The sequence below is a fragment of the Trichinella spiralis genome (genome assembly GCF_000181795.1).
Source record: "Trichinella spiralis strain ISS 195 chromosome Unknown Scfld6, whole genome shotgun sequence".
NCBI lineage: Eukaryota > Metazoa > Nematoda > Enoplea > Trichinellida > Trichinellidae > Trichinella > Trichinella spiralis.
Window position 1 is genome coordinate 5,075,978 of NW_003526945.1, and position 14,352 is coordinate 5,090,329.

General features: G+C 35.1%; 5 protein-coding genes across 5 annotated transcripts; 2 read left to right on the top strand and 3 right to left on the bottom strand.

The window, feature by feature from the left end:
• The first annotated feature begins 186 nt into the window (after window positions 1-186).
• Window positions 187-1,130, top strand: Tsp_11769 (hypothetical protein). The gene is made up of 4 exons (XM_003374134.1): window positions 187-195; window positions 260-365; window positions 771-797; window positions 904-1,130. The coding sequence occupies exons 1-4, from the start codon at window positions 187-189 to the stop codon at window positions 1,128-1,130; spliced, it is 369 nt and encodes a 122-aa protein (XP_003374182.1).
• A 585-nt stretch (window positions 1,131-1,715) lies between these two features.
• Tsp_11770 (hypothetical protein) lies at window positions 1,716-2,132 on the bottom strand. The gene is made up of 2 exons (XM_003374135.1): window positions 2,057-2,132; window positions 1,716-1,987 (listed from the first exon to the last, which is right to left on the bottom strand). Exons 1-2 carry the CDS (start codon window positions 2,130-2,132, stop codon window positions 1,716-1,718), a joined length of 348 nt encoding a protein of 115 aa, XP_003374183.1.
• Window positions 2,133-2,248: 116 nt separating this feature from the next.
• On the bottom strand, window positions 2,249-6,156 carry Tsp_11771 (conserved hypothetical protein). The gene is made up of 7 exons (XM_003374136.1): window positions 6,134-6,156; window positions 5,965-6,010; window positions 5,588-5,659; window positions 5,100-5,261; window positions 4,528-4,969; window positions 2,689-4,456; window positions 2,249-2,570 (listed from the first exon to the last, which is right to left on the bottom strand). The coding sequence occupies exons 1-7, from the start codon at window positions 6,154-6,156 to the stop codon at window positions 2,249-2,251; spliced, it is 2,835 nt and encodes a 944-aa protein (XP_003374184.1).
• A 1,907-nt stretch (window positions 6,157-8,063) lies between these two features.
• Tsp_11772 (hypothetical protein) lies at window positions 8,064-8,809 on the bottom strand. Its single transcript, XM_003374137.1, has 2 exons — window positions 8,566-8,809; window positions 8,064-8,536 (listed from the first exon to the last, which is right to left on the bottom strand). Exons 1-2 carry the CDS (start codon window positions 8,807-8,809, stop codon window positions 8,064-8,066), a joined length of 717 nt encoding a protein of 238 aa, XP_003374185.1.
• Window positions 8,810-12,502: 3,693 nt separating this feature from the next.
• On the top strand, window positions 12,503-14,328 carry Tsp_11773 (metaxin-1-like protein). The gene is made up of 7 exons (XM_003374138.1): window positions 12,503-12,571; window positions 12,862-12,951; window positions 13,331-13,501; window positions 13,554-13,630; window positions 13,698-13,858; window positions 13,936-14,108; window positions 14,203-14,328. Exons 1-7 carry the CDS (start codon window positions 12,503-12,505, stop codon window positions 14,326-14,328), a joined length of 867 nt encoding a protein of 288 aa, XP_003374186.1.
• The last annotated feature ends 24 nt before the right edge of the window (window positions 14,329-14,352 follow it).

Here is a 14,352-nt window from a genome sequence, read left to right on the forward strand (position 1 = left end):
AAAAAATAATAATGAATAAAAAGGAAAAATAGTGTTTGGGCTTCAATGTTTGTCTTCAGTCAATTTTCAATCAAAACGCTAAGCTACCATCCACGGACGGCCTGAAACTGAAATGATTTGTATTATGTGAATAAAGCAAGCGACCTCGCATGCAAATTTTTATTTTATTCATTTCTGCTGATAAATATGGCTACTGTAGATTTTTCATTGCTCTTTATTTACTTAATCCACTCCGTTTGAGAAGAAAATTTAATTGTAGGTTTGCCAAACATATAAACACTTCTCATTACACAATTGCCCTGTCCTTTGTGTATGTTTGGTGGTGGTTGCTTCATGTGAATTCGAATGTATCTATGGTGATGCGGGTATTATAATTCATTTTGGCGTAATAAAGTCTCGCTATAGACGCCGAAGCCGAGTTTTTGTATTTCATAAATAAGATGATTTAATTCACTATAATCACATTTTTTATTAAGGCGTAACCATTAGTATAGCAATGTAATTAAACTGAGCTTTTCTTAAGTAATGATATTTACTAAATAGTTTAAAAATTCATAAAAATCACAATTAGAAAGTATAAAGCGCTATGTAAATGCAAAATGGAATGCATTGATTGCATGCTAAATATGATAAGTGATGTCACCTGAAAACTGAGATTAATTGCATGCTTTTTTTCTGCTTTTATAGATAATTCAAAAATAATTAGGATGCTTGAAAAGCAATGTAAATACAATGTGAGTTATAATGCATTTTAATTGTACATTAATTAGATAAAATCACGCAACTCGAAACAACAGGTTCATAGTAAGCACTTTTTATTGAAAAATAAAGATAACAAACATATAAACGGTAAAACAGATATAAAGATGAGTTGTAATAATACGAAATGTATGCAAATTTAAGGTGGTTCATCAGAATGTACAGTAATATTGTGTGTAATGCATCACAGAAATGTCAGCGACAGATTTTCTTCCGACCCACGGGCTTTTCTCATTGCCAGTTTCATTGGCCGAGTCTCGTTTGTAAATAACGGCCGGCGTGAGCTAAAAGAGACTCGGTTGAGCATTTGGAAAATTCCACGCCAAGCAATCATGTTCGGCGTGAGCGAAAAGAGACCATCCAGCATTTGAAAATTGTGTATCTACCAATCACGATTGGCGTGAGCGAAAAGAGTCTATGCGGGTAAATTTTAGACGAATTGCGACGCGACACACCTCCACGCTAGTATAAAAGTAGCCATGGCAGGCGAGGGAGCGCAGTCGCCGTTTGACGTTGTGTTCAATGCGGTGGTTGCGTTGCGCTGTTCATGTGTGTGTTTGTGTGCGTGTTTGTGAGAGGATCTTTGTCAACTAATAATCATTTTTATCCTGCGTATTACACTATTTTTATGCGCTGGTGGAGGGGTCCCAGCGAATACGGCAAGTAGTGGTATTGTGCTGGTTAATCCATTCGTGTCTTCGTTTGGTGGAGAAGCGCAGTAAAGTGGTTTTGTCAGTGGAACAAAGATCAACCGTTATAAATATGAAAAAACTCCAATCGACAAAGTATTAGTTTCAAATGAAGAATGGATGACGTGATTGATTGCCAGTAAAGCAATAATAAAGCCGCTAAGCGTGTTTATGTCTTGAAGAAATGGAAAATGGTTGTATAGTGACGACTGTTTTTCATTCGTTGTGAGTCATCATTATATTTCTGGTTGCAAAATTCGTCACTTGTTAATTATGGTAAAAATGCCAATGAATATTTTCAAAATTTTTTTCCTTATTTCTAAGTATGTTAGAAGTGGGTTGTGAACAACACTGTCCATGTGCCATTGGATTTTCAGCCACAATTGATGTTCCCCCCTGAACAGTGTTCCGCGATACAAGTAACTGCAGCTTTATTATATCACGCAGTTTAACAATGTTCACTAAGTGGACGATGAAGTTCAGCATCCATCTACTGATGCCAATATCTGCAACTGCGGCAAATCGACAAAGGCACAACACTATAATTCCAAAATACACATGACTTGGGATTTTTGCATGAAAGAATGAAGAAAAAAATGCAAAAAAACCGTATTTTGAGTGTGGAATTTTGTGCATTTCGGTTTTCCTCCGAATAACAACACGCACGCACGCACACACAAACATAATATGTATGCACATAAGCATGTATGCATGCATGTACACAGCATATTAAATGCTGTATAATAATACAGATACAGTATATATTTTTTTTTTGAATTTTCTTTTAAACTGGTGATGGGCTATTGCAACAATTGATCCCAATCGATGTTCAATTGAAAAACTTCATGCTCAAGCCACTGTTGATAATTTCTTTTGAATCGCTGACTAAATACGAAAGGTTTCCTCAAAACGGACATGACATCGTTGTCGTAGGGTTGCAAATCTTCGAAGACGACATCCGCAATGGCCGCCATGGAGGGCGTTTTTCTCAACGCGCCAAACAAATTCCCATAACGTCTGCAGTTGAAATTGTCAATTTCGATCATCAAATTCGATTCTTCGGTTTGAAAATCCCACGATTTCGACTGGACCTCGTTGCCGTACGCCCAGTCGTCGTTCAGTCTGAAATTGGACATTGGAAATGAAAATTGTCAATCGAAATAATAATTGTTGCGTTGTTATTCGCTGAGCTTGGACAATAAACAAATAAACAAATAAATAAACAGACAAACACACGCACCTGTGGCGAACGTTGCGATAAATTGCCGACATCAATTCCATGTTCGACTTGCGCCACTGTTTGCCCAAATACTTGGTCTGAGCTTTGAGCAATTTCAACGCGTACAATTGCAACAGCATGTGACGTACCCTCAACGCCCGCTTGAGTATCGGCGCCGATTTGTAGACGACAAGCATCATCGTCCGACCGTGCTTCCATTTGGCCAGCTTGTTCAACAAGCGCAACAAGTTGATCAGCGTGAACAAATTGCGCCAAAGGAAGTGATTAGCCGGCGGATGTGGGCCTGAAGTTTGCCTGGAATTGGTGGTGGCCGTTTCGAGCAACGTTTGGTGGAACCGGGCCGGCAGCCGAGGTCCAACGCTACTGTACGCCAAGGCGCACTGGCAGTAGTTCAATTCGGGCAGCTCGTTGGACGATTGGACGTAGGCGAGTACGTTTTGGTCGAAAAATTTCACAATCAACGGGATACAGTTGGCGAAGACCAACTGCTGGGCGAGCAGTTCGAACTGGTAGACGTGGTTGAGCTTGAAGTGTTTGAGCATGAGCAGAAGCAGGGCGGCGGTCGCTTTGACGATAATCTCCTTCTGGCGGTTGACGTCGAGATTCAGACGCAACGCTTCAGGTGTGTCGACAATATCGGCTGGCGACGACGACGACGGGTCGTTATTCGAGCACTTGTGGTCCGTTTGGACCGAGATCACTTCGTGGACTAAATTTACAGCGTCCGATTTGCCCTTGGAACTCGGAGCCGAGGCGAACAGCACCTTCACCAGACCGATGGCCAACTGCTGGACGTTGGGCACCACCGCCCGGTAAAGTTGTTCGACCGCAGCGGAGCCGACGTCGTCGATCACCTCCCGCTGGCTGAACCGGTACTTTTGTAGTAGCTTTTCGCGGGCAATTTGGACCTCGGCCAGCGAGGTGTACTGGTGGCGCCGCAGTGCGGCGACGCTTTCGCGGATTGGCAACGGCAGTCCGGCAGTAGATACTTCGTCTTCGGCCAGCGTGTAGCCAAAAAATTTCCTCCTCTCCATTTGGAGAAAGGCCAGCACGTCGACGCGTCGGATTTTCGTCGACCAAGGCAGCCGACGCTCGCCGCCCGCCGCCGAAACGCGACAACGCCCCGCCCCAGCGCCGGCTTCTTGTTCTGCCCGAGGACTGTCGGGCGGTTTGCCGGTCGCCGCCGCCAGCATATCCGCCGCTTCAACCTCGTCCGCCGTGACCGTCTCTTCGCCGAGGCTCGTCTCCGTCTGGCAGTAGGAGCTGTCGTCGAACTCGGCCGCGCAGTTGGCCAACTGGCGTCGCGGGGGCGGCGGCCGCAGACGACCCGTGGGAACCGGCACAGCCGGTTCCACGTCGCCCGTTCCCTTGGCCAGAGTCGACCCCGCCGGCAGCGGCTGCATCGTGCACGCCGTGCTCACCGTATCCTCCCAGTCGCAGTGGAGACCGTGGGCAAGGCGCTTTTGTACCTTCATCTCGCGCAACTCTTTCCAGCCGCCGAGTGTCAACAGCAGCACCTTCCACAACAGCAACAACAACTTTCGAATGGGATAATACGGAGCGGAGCCGGAACAATATTTCAATATCATGTCCAACAATACTGACACCAGAGAAGTGTCGGCGCGTTGTTCGCTCAATTCTTGCACGAAGCGTTGCCTCAAAAGCAACTTGTCCACTTCACCATCCAAACGCCTTACTGTCTCTACTATCGTATACATGCAAATTAGCACCAGCCTCAGCGACTGACCATCTTTGGGAGTTCGGTTATCTAGACAACAACAAATTTGCAAACCTGCTAAACAAACAAGCAAACAAACAGTATTATTATTTGCCAATTACCAGCATCGGTGATGACCAACGACGAATCGGCTTCCATGTGAAACAGCATGCACAACGCCGGCCAAACTCCACATTCTACAGCCACGACCACGTTGCAAATGACCATTTCGGACAATTCATCGGCACTTTTGCATTCCATGAAAGCCCCTTGCAGCAAATATGCGAGACATTTCAGAGCGGCCAGACGCCTTTCTTGGGAGACAATTTCGAACTCTTGCAACAGCGAAAATATGAAATGTTCCATCTGTTTGCGGTCAAACAATTTCCACGAGTTCGTTGAACAACAACAACTGGCAACTCTTTCCGAAAATGCATTGTAATTGTCGCACAAATCCGGAGCTTCGGAATAAGAATACAATTCGTTCAGCTCTTCTAGAAAACTGTCGCAATCACCGTATTGAAAATCAATGCTCGCTTCTTCGGAGGTATCCGAACTTTCTTGCTGAAAAATTTTTTGCAAGCAAACAATATTAATATTAATAATAAATGCATATTTCGTTTTCAATCCCAACAATCAAAATTTCCCTCACTTCTGAAGAAGAATCGGTTATTTCTTTGGCAAGGCAAGATACCAATTTCGGCAACTGCGCAGCACGTCTCGCTGCCAATCCTTGACGAATTTCCTGCAGTTTGTTGACATCGATTCCTCCTCCTCCTCCTCCATCCGACGTCGATTTGTTCAGTTTCACTATATTCACCTCGTTCAAAGCCATATCAAGCTTCATCAAACTTTGCTATTAGTCTAAAAAAATGAAAATTCCAACTTTAAATTATTTACAAATCAAAATATTCAACAATATAAGTCATGCTGTGTAAATATTGCTATTCTTTGATCACCTTCTTCAACTCATATCATTAAAACTAACATACTGTATATATTCAATAATTTTTGAAATAGAAAAACAATAACTTTACAAATTTCAGTATAAAATATAAACATATACCACCACAAATGATCATGTTTATATCACTACACTTTCTCACATTATATAACATAAAAAAATCAATAACATACTCAAAACATTCGCTTACTCAGCAAAAAGTTAAAATAGCAAAATACACAACTGACAACTGCGGTATCACCGTGTGATAGGTCAATCAACTCTTTGTCAGGGTCAAAATCAATCAAATGCTTTCATACATTTCATAATTCAAAATGGATATTGAATATCAGTTCAACTCAAGTGTAACTATACACAAACACACACACACACAAAACTTGCATTCATTTATTTAGTTAAACATTAAATTGTTTTTAAAATTTCACTTCAAGCGAAGAAAAATCAATAACAACTTTTAGCATATGCTTAGCAAAATGCATCACATTCCAAATAAACTACTAGCTAATCCCTCTAAATCTATAATAAATCAACAAAACAATACTTTTTCAATTAAAAAAAAATATTTTCCATTTTTAGCACTTCGTTTCTGAACAACCAGTTCCACGCGCAGTTCACAGCATATCATGGCAAGGTAAAGCAAACTAAAATTGAGACAAATAGTAAATAAATAAATAAATATACCGCACTGATGAAATATTCCGTCTCAATTTTTTTTGAAATATAAAATTTGATCATTTAAGAGTATTTTAAAAGTAATAAAGTACAAGTTACTTCTTCGGCTATTCATCAATAACATGAATTTAACAAAGGACAATAAGAGAACATTTCGTGAACAATTGAAACAGCAAAAAAAATTAATAATATTTTTTTAAAAAAAGATCAACATTCACACACTTTCAACGTTGCCCATTCATCACATCAAAAGAATAGGATGAAAAATTGAATTTTACATAAATGCAAAAAGGGAAGAAAAACAAATGAGGAGTACTGTAAATAACATATAATGACAATAAGGTTCATTATTGTTACTTTATTTGTTTTTTGAATGTGCTTAGTGCAATTTCTTTGCATTATATTATCAATAAAATTTAATTTCATTTAATTTTAATACAATTTTTAAATTAAATTTACAGAAATGTAAAATGAAAAATGAGATGTTGAATTATTTTGGATTGTGCTTTAAAGTTATATGTCATTCAGTGTCACGCTGTGAACGAATCCGTTGCTAAATTTACATGGAGTGTACGTTTAAAGGTACCTAATACTTCAACTGAAAATTGTTATCGTTGATAATATATATTTATATGTCTGCATTTGCATACATCTGTACAAATAAATATTTCATATGCACAACTTAACTTTTTTTCAAGCGAATTAGAAGAAAGGAAGACGTAAACTGAGCTTATTTAAAGTATTAAAGTACACCTTCAATCAGAGGCATTTCAGAAAATCTTTTTTATCACAACAATTATGAATCTTGTTAAAAAGGAATTTTAATTTTGCATTGAATTTTCATCGCTTTTACTATTCACTCATCAGTTGTGCTGTTATAAATACACAGTATATTATTCGAAAGGGCAAACTTATTTGTAACTTGTTTATATCATGTGACTTATTTGAAAGTAATATAAATGCTCAAAATATAGTTCCGTTGAAGCAAATTCCTTAAAAATTTCCACATGCTCGTAATCATGGTGCATGTATCCTTCATATGAGAATTATGAGCTTTCTTTTTTTTATTTGATGGAAGTTAAACGTTGGAAAGTGACAAGCAACCTGGCATGTGTTCAAATGCAGCTCATTATCACTGTACTGTTTGTCACTATTAATTTAATAAATTTTCATATGCAAAAGTGCACTTTCTGACACAGAAATGATGTATTTAATAAATTAAAACAGTAGTAAAAGTATTACTACTTTGGGTTAAATCAATTTTTTTAGCAAAACAGCAAATCATCCTTAAATCTGTCAACATTTAGGCAAAAACATATCATAGAACCATAAGTAATAAGTAACAGATGCATCTTTGAATAAATAAAATGTAATTATACTTTGCGTAAGTAGTAAATTATTGATGAAATTCTTCAATTTTGTAAATGTTAATAATTTCACTCAATTTAAATGACTTTAAAATTAAAAGTAAATGACAAGATTGAAGCGAGAAGAAAACCTCTGTAATGTTCTTAATTTATATTCGGTTCTGCTCTATTTCTTTGAAGACAAATGATCAAATTCAAGCCCAGATATCAAAGAATTCATTTTTATAGCTAAAAGTTTAAGTTAATCGAATAAAAGTTTACACTATTTTTATTCATAATTATTTCATTTTTGGTTGTTTAAAAGCCTACAAAAAAGCAGCATTAGAGTGTGGAAAAGAGATGAAAAATAAATGTATTTAATAAAAAGTGTCATTAAAACCGAGCAAATAAAATCTGCTCTTCGTATCTGTTAATTGTTAAAAATAATTTGAATACGAGTTATGCTGCATTTCACATCACACTGAAGTAGTTGTGAGGCATGAATCATTTCATTGTAAATAGTAGAAATAGCATGAAAATTAATAAACTGTGAATATATATAATTTGCATATTGAATAATCAAAAGAGTGATAATTGTAGAATAAGACGAACAAAAAGTGACAAATGCAAGCTTTGAAACGACGATCATCCAGGTAATAAAAATGTCGTTTCATTCTTAAAGGCCACAGACGTCATGCATTCCATTTGGAATGTACACCAGTTTTTCAGTTGGGCAAAAATGGATGCGACCATTCATAGCAGCCTGTTGGTCGCCAACAACTGTGTAAAGAATTTCCCCAGGTGATGGTACTTTTTTCCTTTTCTCTTTCACTGCTTGACAGATGGCGCAGTCGCACCTAAGATTTGCCCTTCGGTTAAGCCAGTCAACAAGTGTTATGCTTGACGGCTTTCTGCATGGTCGAATCAAATGTATTTTAATGAACAAGGAATTTAATAATGTACGGAAAGGAAATTGTTCGAACATCGGCAAGTGTTGTCGTTGAATGTCAGACGTGATGGCGTCTAGTTCATCAGTACTGACATTCGTATGCAGAGTTCCCTTCAGGCTGGTACTTTGCCAAGGATTGTCGGTCTCGAACTGAACCATCCGATCCCAAATCCCCCTCCCCCACCCCAGCTCCAAGGGAACTGCAAGAACATCAGTTTGATCAACGAACCGTCGTGCAAAGCAAGACAAAACGCAACTGCTGCACCGGACAGATAAGCTAATAGCAAGCAAGCAGTCGACGAAGCCAGGGCGAGATTGCTTGGCTTATGCGAACCAAAGCTCTTCTGCTTGCCTGGGCATTGTGCCCTCTTTGCATCGCGATTGCAGAACCGACGGCAATTATTGGCTGCAATTTTGGCGACCACGAAGAATGCGATGAATTGTGCAAACGTGCCAACTGGTTGTACGGTCATTGCAGACATTTAGACCAGTCGAGCCTCAAGTGTCAGTGCTACCCGTACAAGTGGCCTCAGGATGGTGCGGTCTGCACCAGAGAGCTGCATGACGCGTGCGACGAAAAATGCATAGCCGGAGGCGAACCGGCCGGAGGATACTGTTATCCACATACCAACGGGCAGAATGATCCAAGCTTGCCGAGATGTTCCTGCTTTCACCGAACCAAAGACTCTTCATGATCATTATATTCTACTTCGAGCACACCCGCTTTCTTTGAAAAAAATTTCATTCATCACATTTATTCTATCTCTTTAAATGGAAATGTATAATCATTTAAAAATTTGTCCGATTAAATGAACAACTTATTTTCTTCATGATAAATCAATATATACTGTCTTTGAATTGTCGAGGAAAAGATGGTAATTCGATTTTCATCACTCTTATCAGACATGCTATTTATTCCTATTAAAATTGTATATATAACGTTGCTATTTATCTTGTGTAATAACCATATGTGCATAGATTGATCACTTTTCTTTGAAAGAAATTCTACTATGCTCTTTGTAATTGGAAAATTTCAAATTTAGTTAAAATTTTTATTATTAAAATGAAAATTTTAATATCCAAACTGTATTGTCATATAAAGTATATAGAAATGGAAGACAAGATGTTTACAAATTGAAAATAATTTATCAAATTAGTAAATTCACAAACCAAATACTGATTTTAGAAAGAAAAATCAGCAATAATACGATAACAAAATGGGTAGATGTTATAATGTCACAGTGTAGAGAGCAAAAGTGGCTTTTCACTTTGTTGACAGAAGCATTTAATTCAATTCATTTGTATTGGCTTTTCATATTTATAAAATTATTTGCAATTGGTTTATTAAATTTTAAAATTGATGATAAAATAAAAATTATTTACTATGTAGAAATTATTTTTAAATTTTACAAATTTTTACGAAACAACAGAATGTAATCAGTTTGCGAAACGGAAACTCTGATATTTCGTGGATTCAGTAATGTTATTATTCAAATTATTTAAATCAAAATAAAATGCTATTAATAAGTAATGATTTTTTGTGTATTTTGACTTGTTTTATGTCAGTTAATAATTATTTAATTTTCTCTCTTTGATTATTAGACAAATTATATGATGACGTTGAAGATGATAATGGCATCAAGAATTAAGATCCTGTTCTATTGTTAAAAGTTATGTGATCAAAAATAGACTTCTGACACTTTATTGAGAGCAACATTTTTAAGTTACTATCCACAGAAATTGCAAACAATATATTTCCGTCATGCATGGTTGAAATGAACTGAAATTTCATCTTTTCAAAAGCATAACACAAATAATAATAAAATTATTAATGAATTCCTATTTTATTTTATTAAAAATAAATATTATATGCTGATAAAAGTAAAATATTTATCGCAAGTGAAATTCTACTATGTTATGCTCCTAGTTCACAATCATGTAGTTAAGCGTATTTTTGTAAATAAATTCCGAAAGATCATATATATGATTAACAATGCTTGACATAATATAATTTAAGAAAGATAAATTGTGATGTACACATATTTTTTGCTTTATGAATGCTAAAGTAAATAAGAACGTTAATTTCTTTACCAATTCTTAAATAACTTTGTTAAATATTTGATGGAAGAATATTGTCTACTTATAGATGAAAAAACAAAATATTTTTTTTATAACAAATCTTTATGTATCTTAATTTAAAAAATGCATCCAGTATGGTGTAGCATACGCAGCCTTCTCAAAATAACATTACATTTTTTTCTAAAATGAAGAATGTAACATTTTACAATGTCATTTTTTATTCGCGTACAAGAACATATTTTTTTAAAGTTATTTGCCAACTGTGATTGTAAATTTGGAAAATTGTCATCCATATTTTTTTAATGCATTTCACTGTAGATGTTTTCAACATTCATTGCAGCTCAATAGAGAAAATGTTTTTTCAAATTTCACACATGCTCTTTTTTTGCAAATTTAATAACATTATTTTAAACAAGGCATGTGTAAATTTAGAAATTTCACTCGTAAAAACTTGACTAACTAATGCACTTTTGGCAAACTGTTTTGTAACAGCGTCAATTTTATTGGCAAAATTGTGGCAAGCACAAAAACACAGAAAGGTAATAAAAATAGATCAGCAGTGATGCAAATCGTCAAAAGATGCTAAAGTTCGTTCGACAACTTGACCTACAAAAATGAAAAATACCACAACGAATTATTATGTCTTTTTGTTCTGTTAAACAGCGCTAAGCGTATTTATTTTTTCATTTTTTCTGCTAATTTGTAAAAGAAAAAATTTTTTATAATGTAATAATTAAAAAAATAAAATCATGATTGAAACTCGAAATCGTGATTATCGTTCACAACTATTGACACGTTGAACATGACATTTTGAAATTAATACTAGTTGAAAATTCTAATTTTCCGTTGAAAAAGCAACACAACATTGTGTAAAATTTTTTTAATACAACAACAATATAAACTAAATTAAGAACAACCAAAAAAGAATTAAGAACAACCAAAGTTATAAAATTTATCTTGTTTTCAATGGTTTACTCGAATTTGTTTGTGTTCAATTAATATAAAACAGTGTTACAGTGTTCGATTAGATCTGTTTTTTTCAATAGTATTCATACAACTTTAAAATTCTACCTGTCAAATGCTTTAATTTAATAAGTTGCGCTTTACGGTGTCAGCAGCGTAATAAATGACCGCAAGTACCGCCCTTTTCTAGCATGCTGAACGGAAGAACTGGTCTTGTAAATTATTTCAACGTTTTATCTGCATTTTTGCAACATTTATTAAAATTTATCAAAAATTCAAAAAAGCATTTATTTTTCCATCCCAAACATTTATTATTAACACATAAAAGTATACGATACCTTATTTTAGCCTAAATATCACTGAAAAATAAGTTGTTTAGAGTATTTTCAAATTTATTATTATTTTTCACTAAAAAATAACATTATTTATTAATGTATTTTCAATTTTTCTTGTTTATAAATTTATTCTAGTGACCTAAAAATAACATACCTGAAAATTTTTTTGGCATTTTACAGTGCCTGTTTTCACAATTGACCATTGTTTGATAAACATTCGAAAGTGTAAGCGGTTTTAGCTTTATTTTTAATGTAATGTTTGTTAAATTTTATTTAATCCTATTAATATTACGCGCTGTAAAGTTTAGAAGTAATTTTCATTTATTAATTTAGTTCTTATTGCACGATCTATTCAAGTAGAGGAAGTTAATTGCGTTGTTAAATTCAGCTTTTGTTCAGAAACAATAGATTTATAATACTTTTTATGTTTAACTTTGTAGTTTTGAAGAAAAAATGTGCAGTTTGTGCTACTTCAGCAAGACGTATTTACATTTATTTATTTATTTATTCACGCGATTTATTTTAACTATATTATTAGTTACGTCCTTGCGAGAACTGAATTTTTTGTTGTTGTAGTTGTTTTTTTTATTTTTGTATATTATCATCATTAAGTATTCATTCTGCACTTCATACTAAGTGTTTGTTGAAAATCTCTGAATATAATGATTTCAGTAGTGTTTTTTTCTTGTAGTACATCTACAGTTTTTCAAAGTTTATAAATAAAACTGACAATTACTCAATTAATTAATGTTGTTTTTAAGGAATATTTTAAAAATTGTACTATTTCAGATGTCGCTTTTTGTTATGCCGGCTGAGTTTACACTGCCATCGTTTGATGCGCACTCTCTTCAGTATATGGTAAAGTTATTGACACCTATAATGCATTTTTAGTTGATTGTATTAATTGACTCTTTTGTTTTAGGCATTTTCCAAAATTGCTTCTCTACCATTATTGAATAGTACTCCAACGCATACTTTTGCATTATCCGGATTTGAATATCCTGTTTTTCAATACGAAAACACTCGTATAGCTAACAGCTATGAAAAATTTGTCAACTATTGCAAAAATAAGTGGCCGGCAAGTTATTATTTATTTGTTGAAATATTAATATCGATATATAAATAAACAAATATGTATTGTTTTTTAGATGTCCCGTTATTTGGAAGATATAATTTATGATAAATGTGACTATGTGACATTGAAATGCTTTGTTGACACAAATTTATACCCAGCCTATGTACGTTGATAATGTTTTCCAATTGTTATATTTTGCAGTTTTAAATTCCGAATAACCATACTTTGTGTTTGTTATTATTATTACCAGTCAAATATTTAAATCGTTCATAAAATTTGATACATTTGTATTCATAATTCGAGTTACGTTTTATTATTTAATTTGTTAATTATAATAATGCCTTTTTCAGTTTCTAGTATCTTTTTAAGTTTTTTTTATTATTATTGCATTTGTGTGATTTCGACGTTGACTACAGTTGATCTGATGTTCAAGTAACTGAAGCAATAACAGTGAAATTTACTTGTTCACTTTATACGGTTATTGTTGATCACAACAAAAGGAAGGTAAAATGGCAAATTTTGAAGATCGAGTTTCATTTTAGATGAGCATGACATGGCTTGACGAGTGCAATTACAATGTTGTAACGAAGCCACTTTTGGCTCAACATTGGGGTTGGCTTAGCAGATGGGCGTACAACAGAGCGATGCGTCGGACAGCCGAAATCGTTCTACTCGAACGATATCATACATCAATGAAAGATGCCAAAAAATTAGTAATATGGACAGTTTTTTTCAAATTTCTTTTAAAGCATTTATTTATTTCAGGCAGCGGCCAATGCAATGCATTGTGTTCATTATCTGTCGGAAAGATTGGGCGAGCAGCCGTATTTTTTTGGCGATAAGTAATGCGTTATTTTTTTTTGTATTTTTCAGTAAAACTATGTAAATGTTTTTGTTTTTTCAATTTAGCCCATCGGTGTTCGACGCTTACGTTTTCGGCTATTTGGCACCTATGGTCTTGATGCCACAAGCCAATGATAAGATTAAAACTTTCATCAATTGGAACTGCCCGAATATACATACATTTGTATTTCGTATATTGGAGAATTATTTGGATTTGCCAGCTTTGGGTAAGGATGATTGTTTGGCTGGTTTATTTTTTTAAAAAGAAAAATTATTTTTTATTTCAAACATTGAAACGTTTCAGAGAAAGAGGAACATTATAAGAGAATGGGTCGTATTCAACATGATATTGAATGTTACAAGGAGATGATGGCGCAAAGAGCGTTGAATCGAGAAAAGTATTCGATGAAAAATGTGCTGGCGTTCGCGACGGTGGCTTTGGCGTTGACCATCGCCTGTGCTTACTACACAGGTTGCGTGAGTTTTTCCTCAACCACCAATGGAGCATAATAGAATCGACTAGAATAGGCTGGGTGAATATTAATTTGAAATGTGATATTTTTTTATTCAGCACCGTTTGCTACCGTCCTACGCGTATTTTTTATTTTCATTGAAAGTAATATTTTGTTCACCGCTGCTTTTTTATCCAGTACACTGCAGGATGTACTGTGCTTGGTTATTTATTACTATTAGTTGATTTCTGTGTGATTTGCGATGCGGT

Coding starts and splice junctions, on each gene's coding strand:
- Tsp_11772 (XM_003374137.1), bottom strand. CDS start 8,809: ATGACCGTACAACCAGTTGGCACGTTTGCACAATTCATCGCATTCTTC. Junction 8,537..8,565: donor TTGTCTTGCTTTGCACGACG/GTTCGTTGATCA, acceptor ATGTTCTTGCAG/TTCCCTTGGAGCTGGGGTGG.
- Tsp_11773 (XM_003374138.1), top strand. CDS start 12,503: ATGTCGCTTTTTGTTATGCCGGCTGAGTTTACACTGCCATCGTTTGAT. Junction 13,631..13,697: donor CCGTATTTTTTTGGCGATAA/GTAATGCGTTAT, acceptor TTTTCAATTTAG/CCCATCGGTGTTCGACGCTT. Junction 14,109..14,202: donor GTGCTTACTACACAGGTTGC/GTGAGTTTTTCC, acceptor TTTTTTATTCAG/CACCGTTTGCTACCGTCCTA.
- Tsp_11771 (XM_003374136.1), bottom strand. CDS start 6,156: ATGAATAGCCGAAGAAGTAACTT. Junction 5,262..5,587: donor ATACCGCAGTTGTCAGTTGT/GTATTTTGCTAT, acceptor TTAGACTAATAG/CAAAGTTTGATGAAGCTTGA. Junction 4,970..5,099: donor CTGCGCAGTTGCCGAAATTG/GTATCTTGCCTT, acceptor AAAATTTTTCAG/CAAGAAAGTTCGGATACCTC.
- Tsp_11770 (XM_003374135.1), bottom strand. CDS start 2,132: ATGTTTGTGTGTGCGTGCGTGCGTGTTGTTATTCGGAGGAAAACCGAA. Junction 1,988..2,056: donor AATTCCACACTCAAAATACG/GTTTTTTTGCAT, acceptor TTGGAATTATAG/TGTTGTGCCTTTGTCGATTT.
- Tsp_11769 (XM_003374134.1), top strand. Junction 366..770: donor ATGTATCTATGGTGATGCGG/GTATTATAATTC, acceptor TACATTAATTAG/ATAAAATCACGCAACTCGAA. Junction 798..903: donor CACGCAACTCGAAACAACAG/GTTCATAGTAAG, acceptor TGCAAATTTAAG/GTGGTTCATCAGAATGTACA.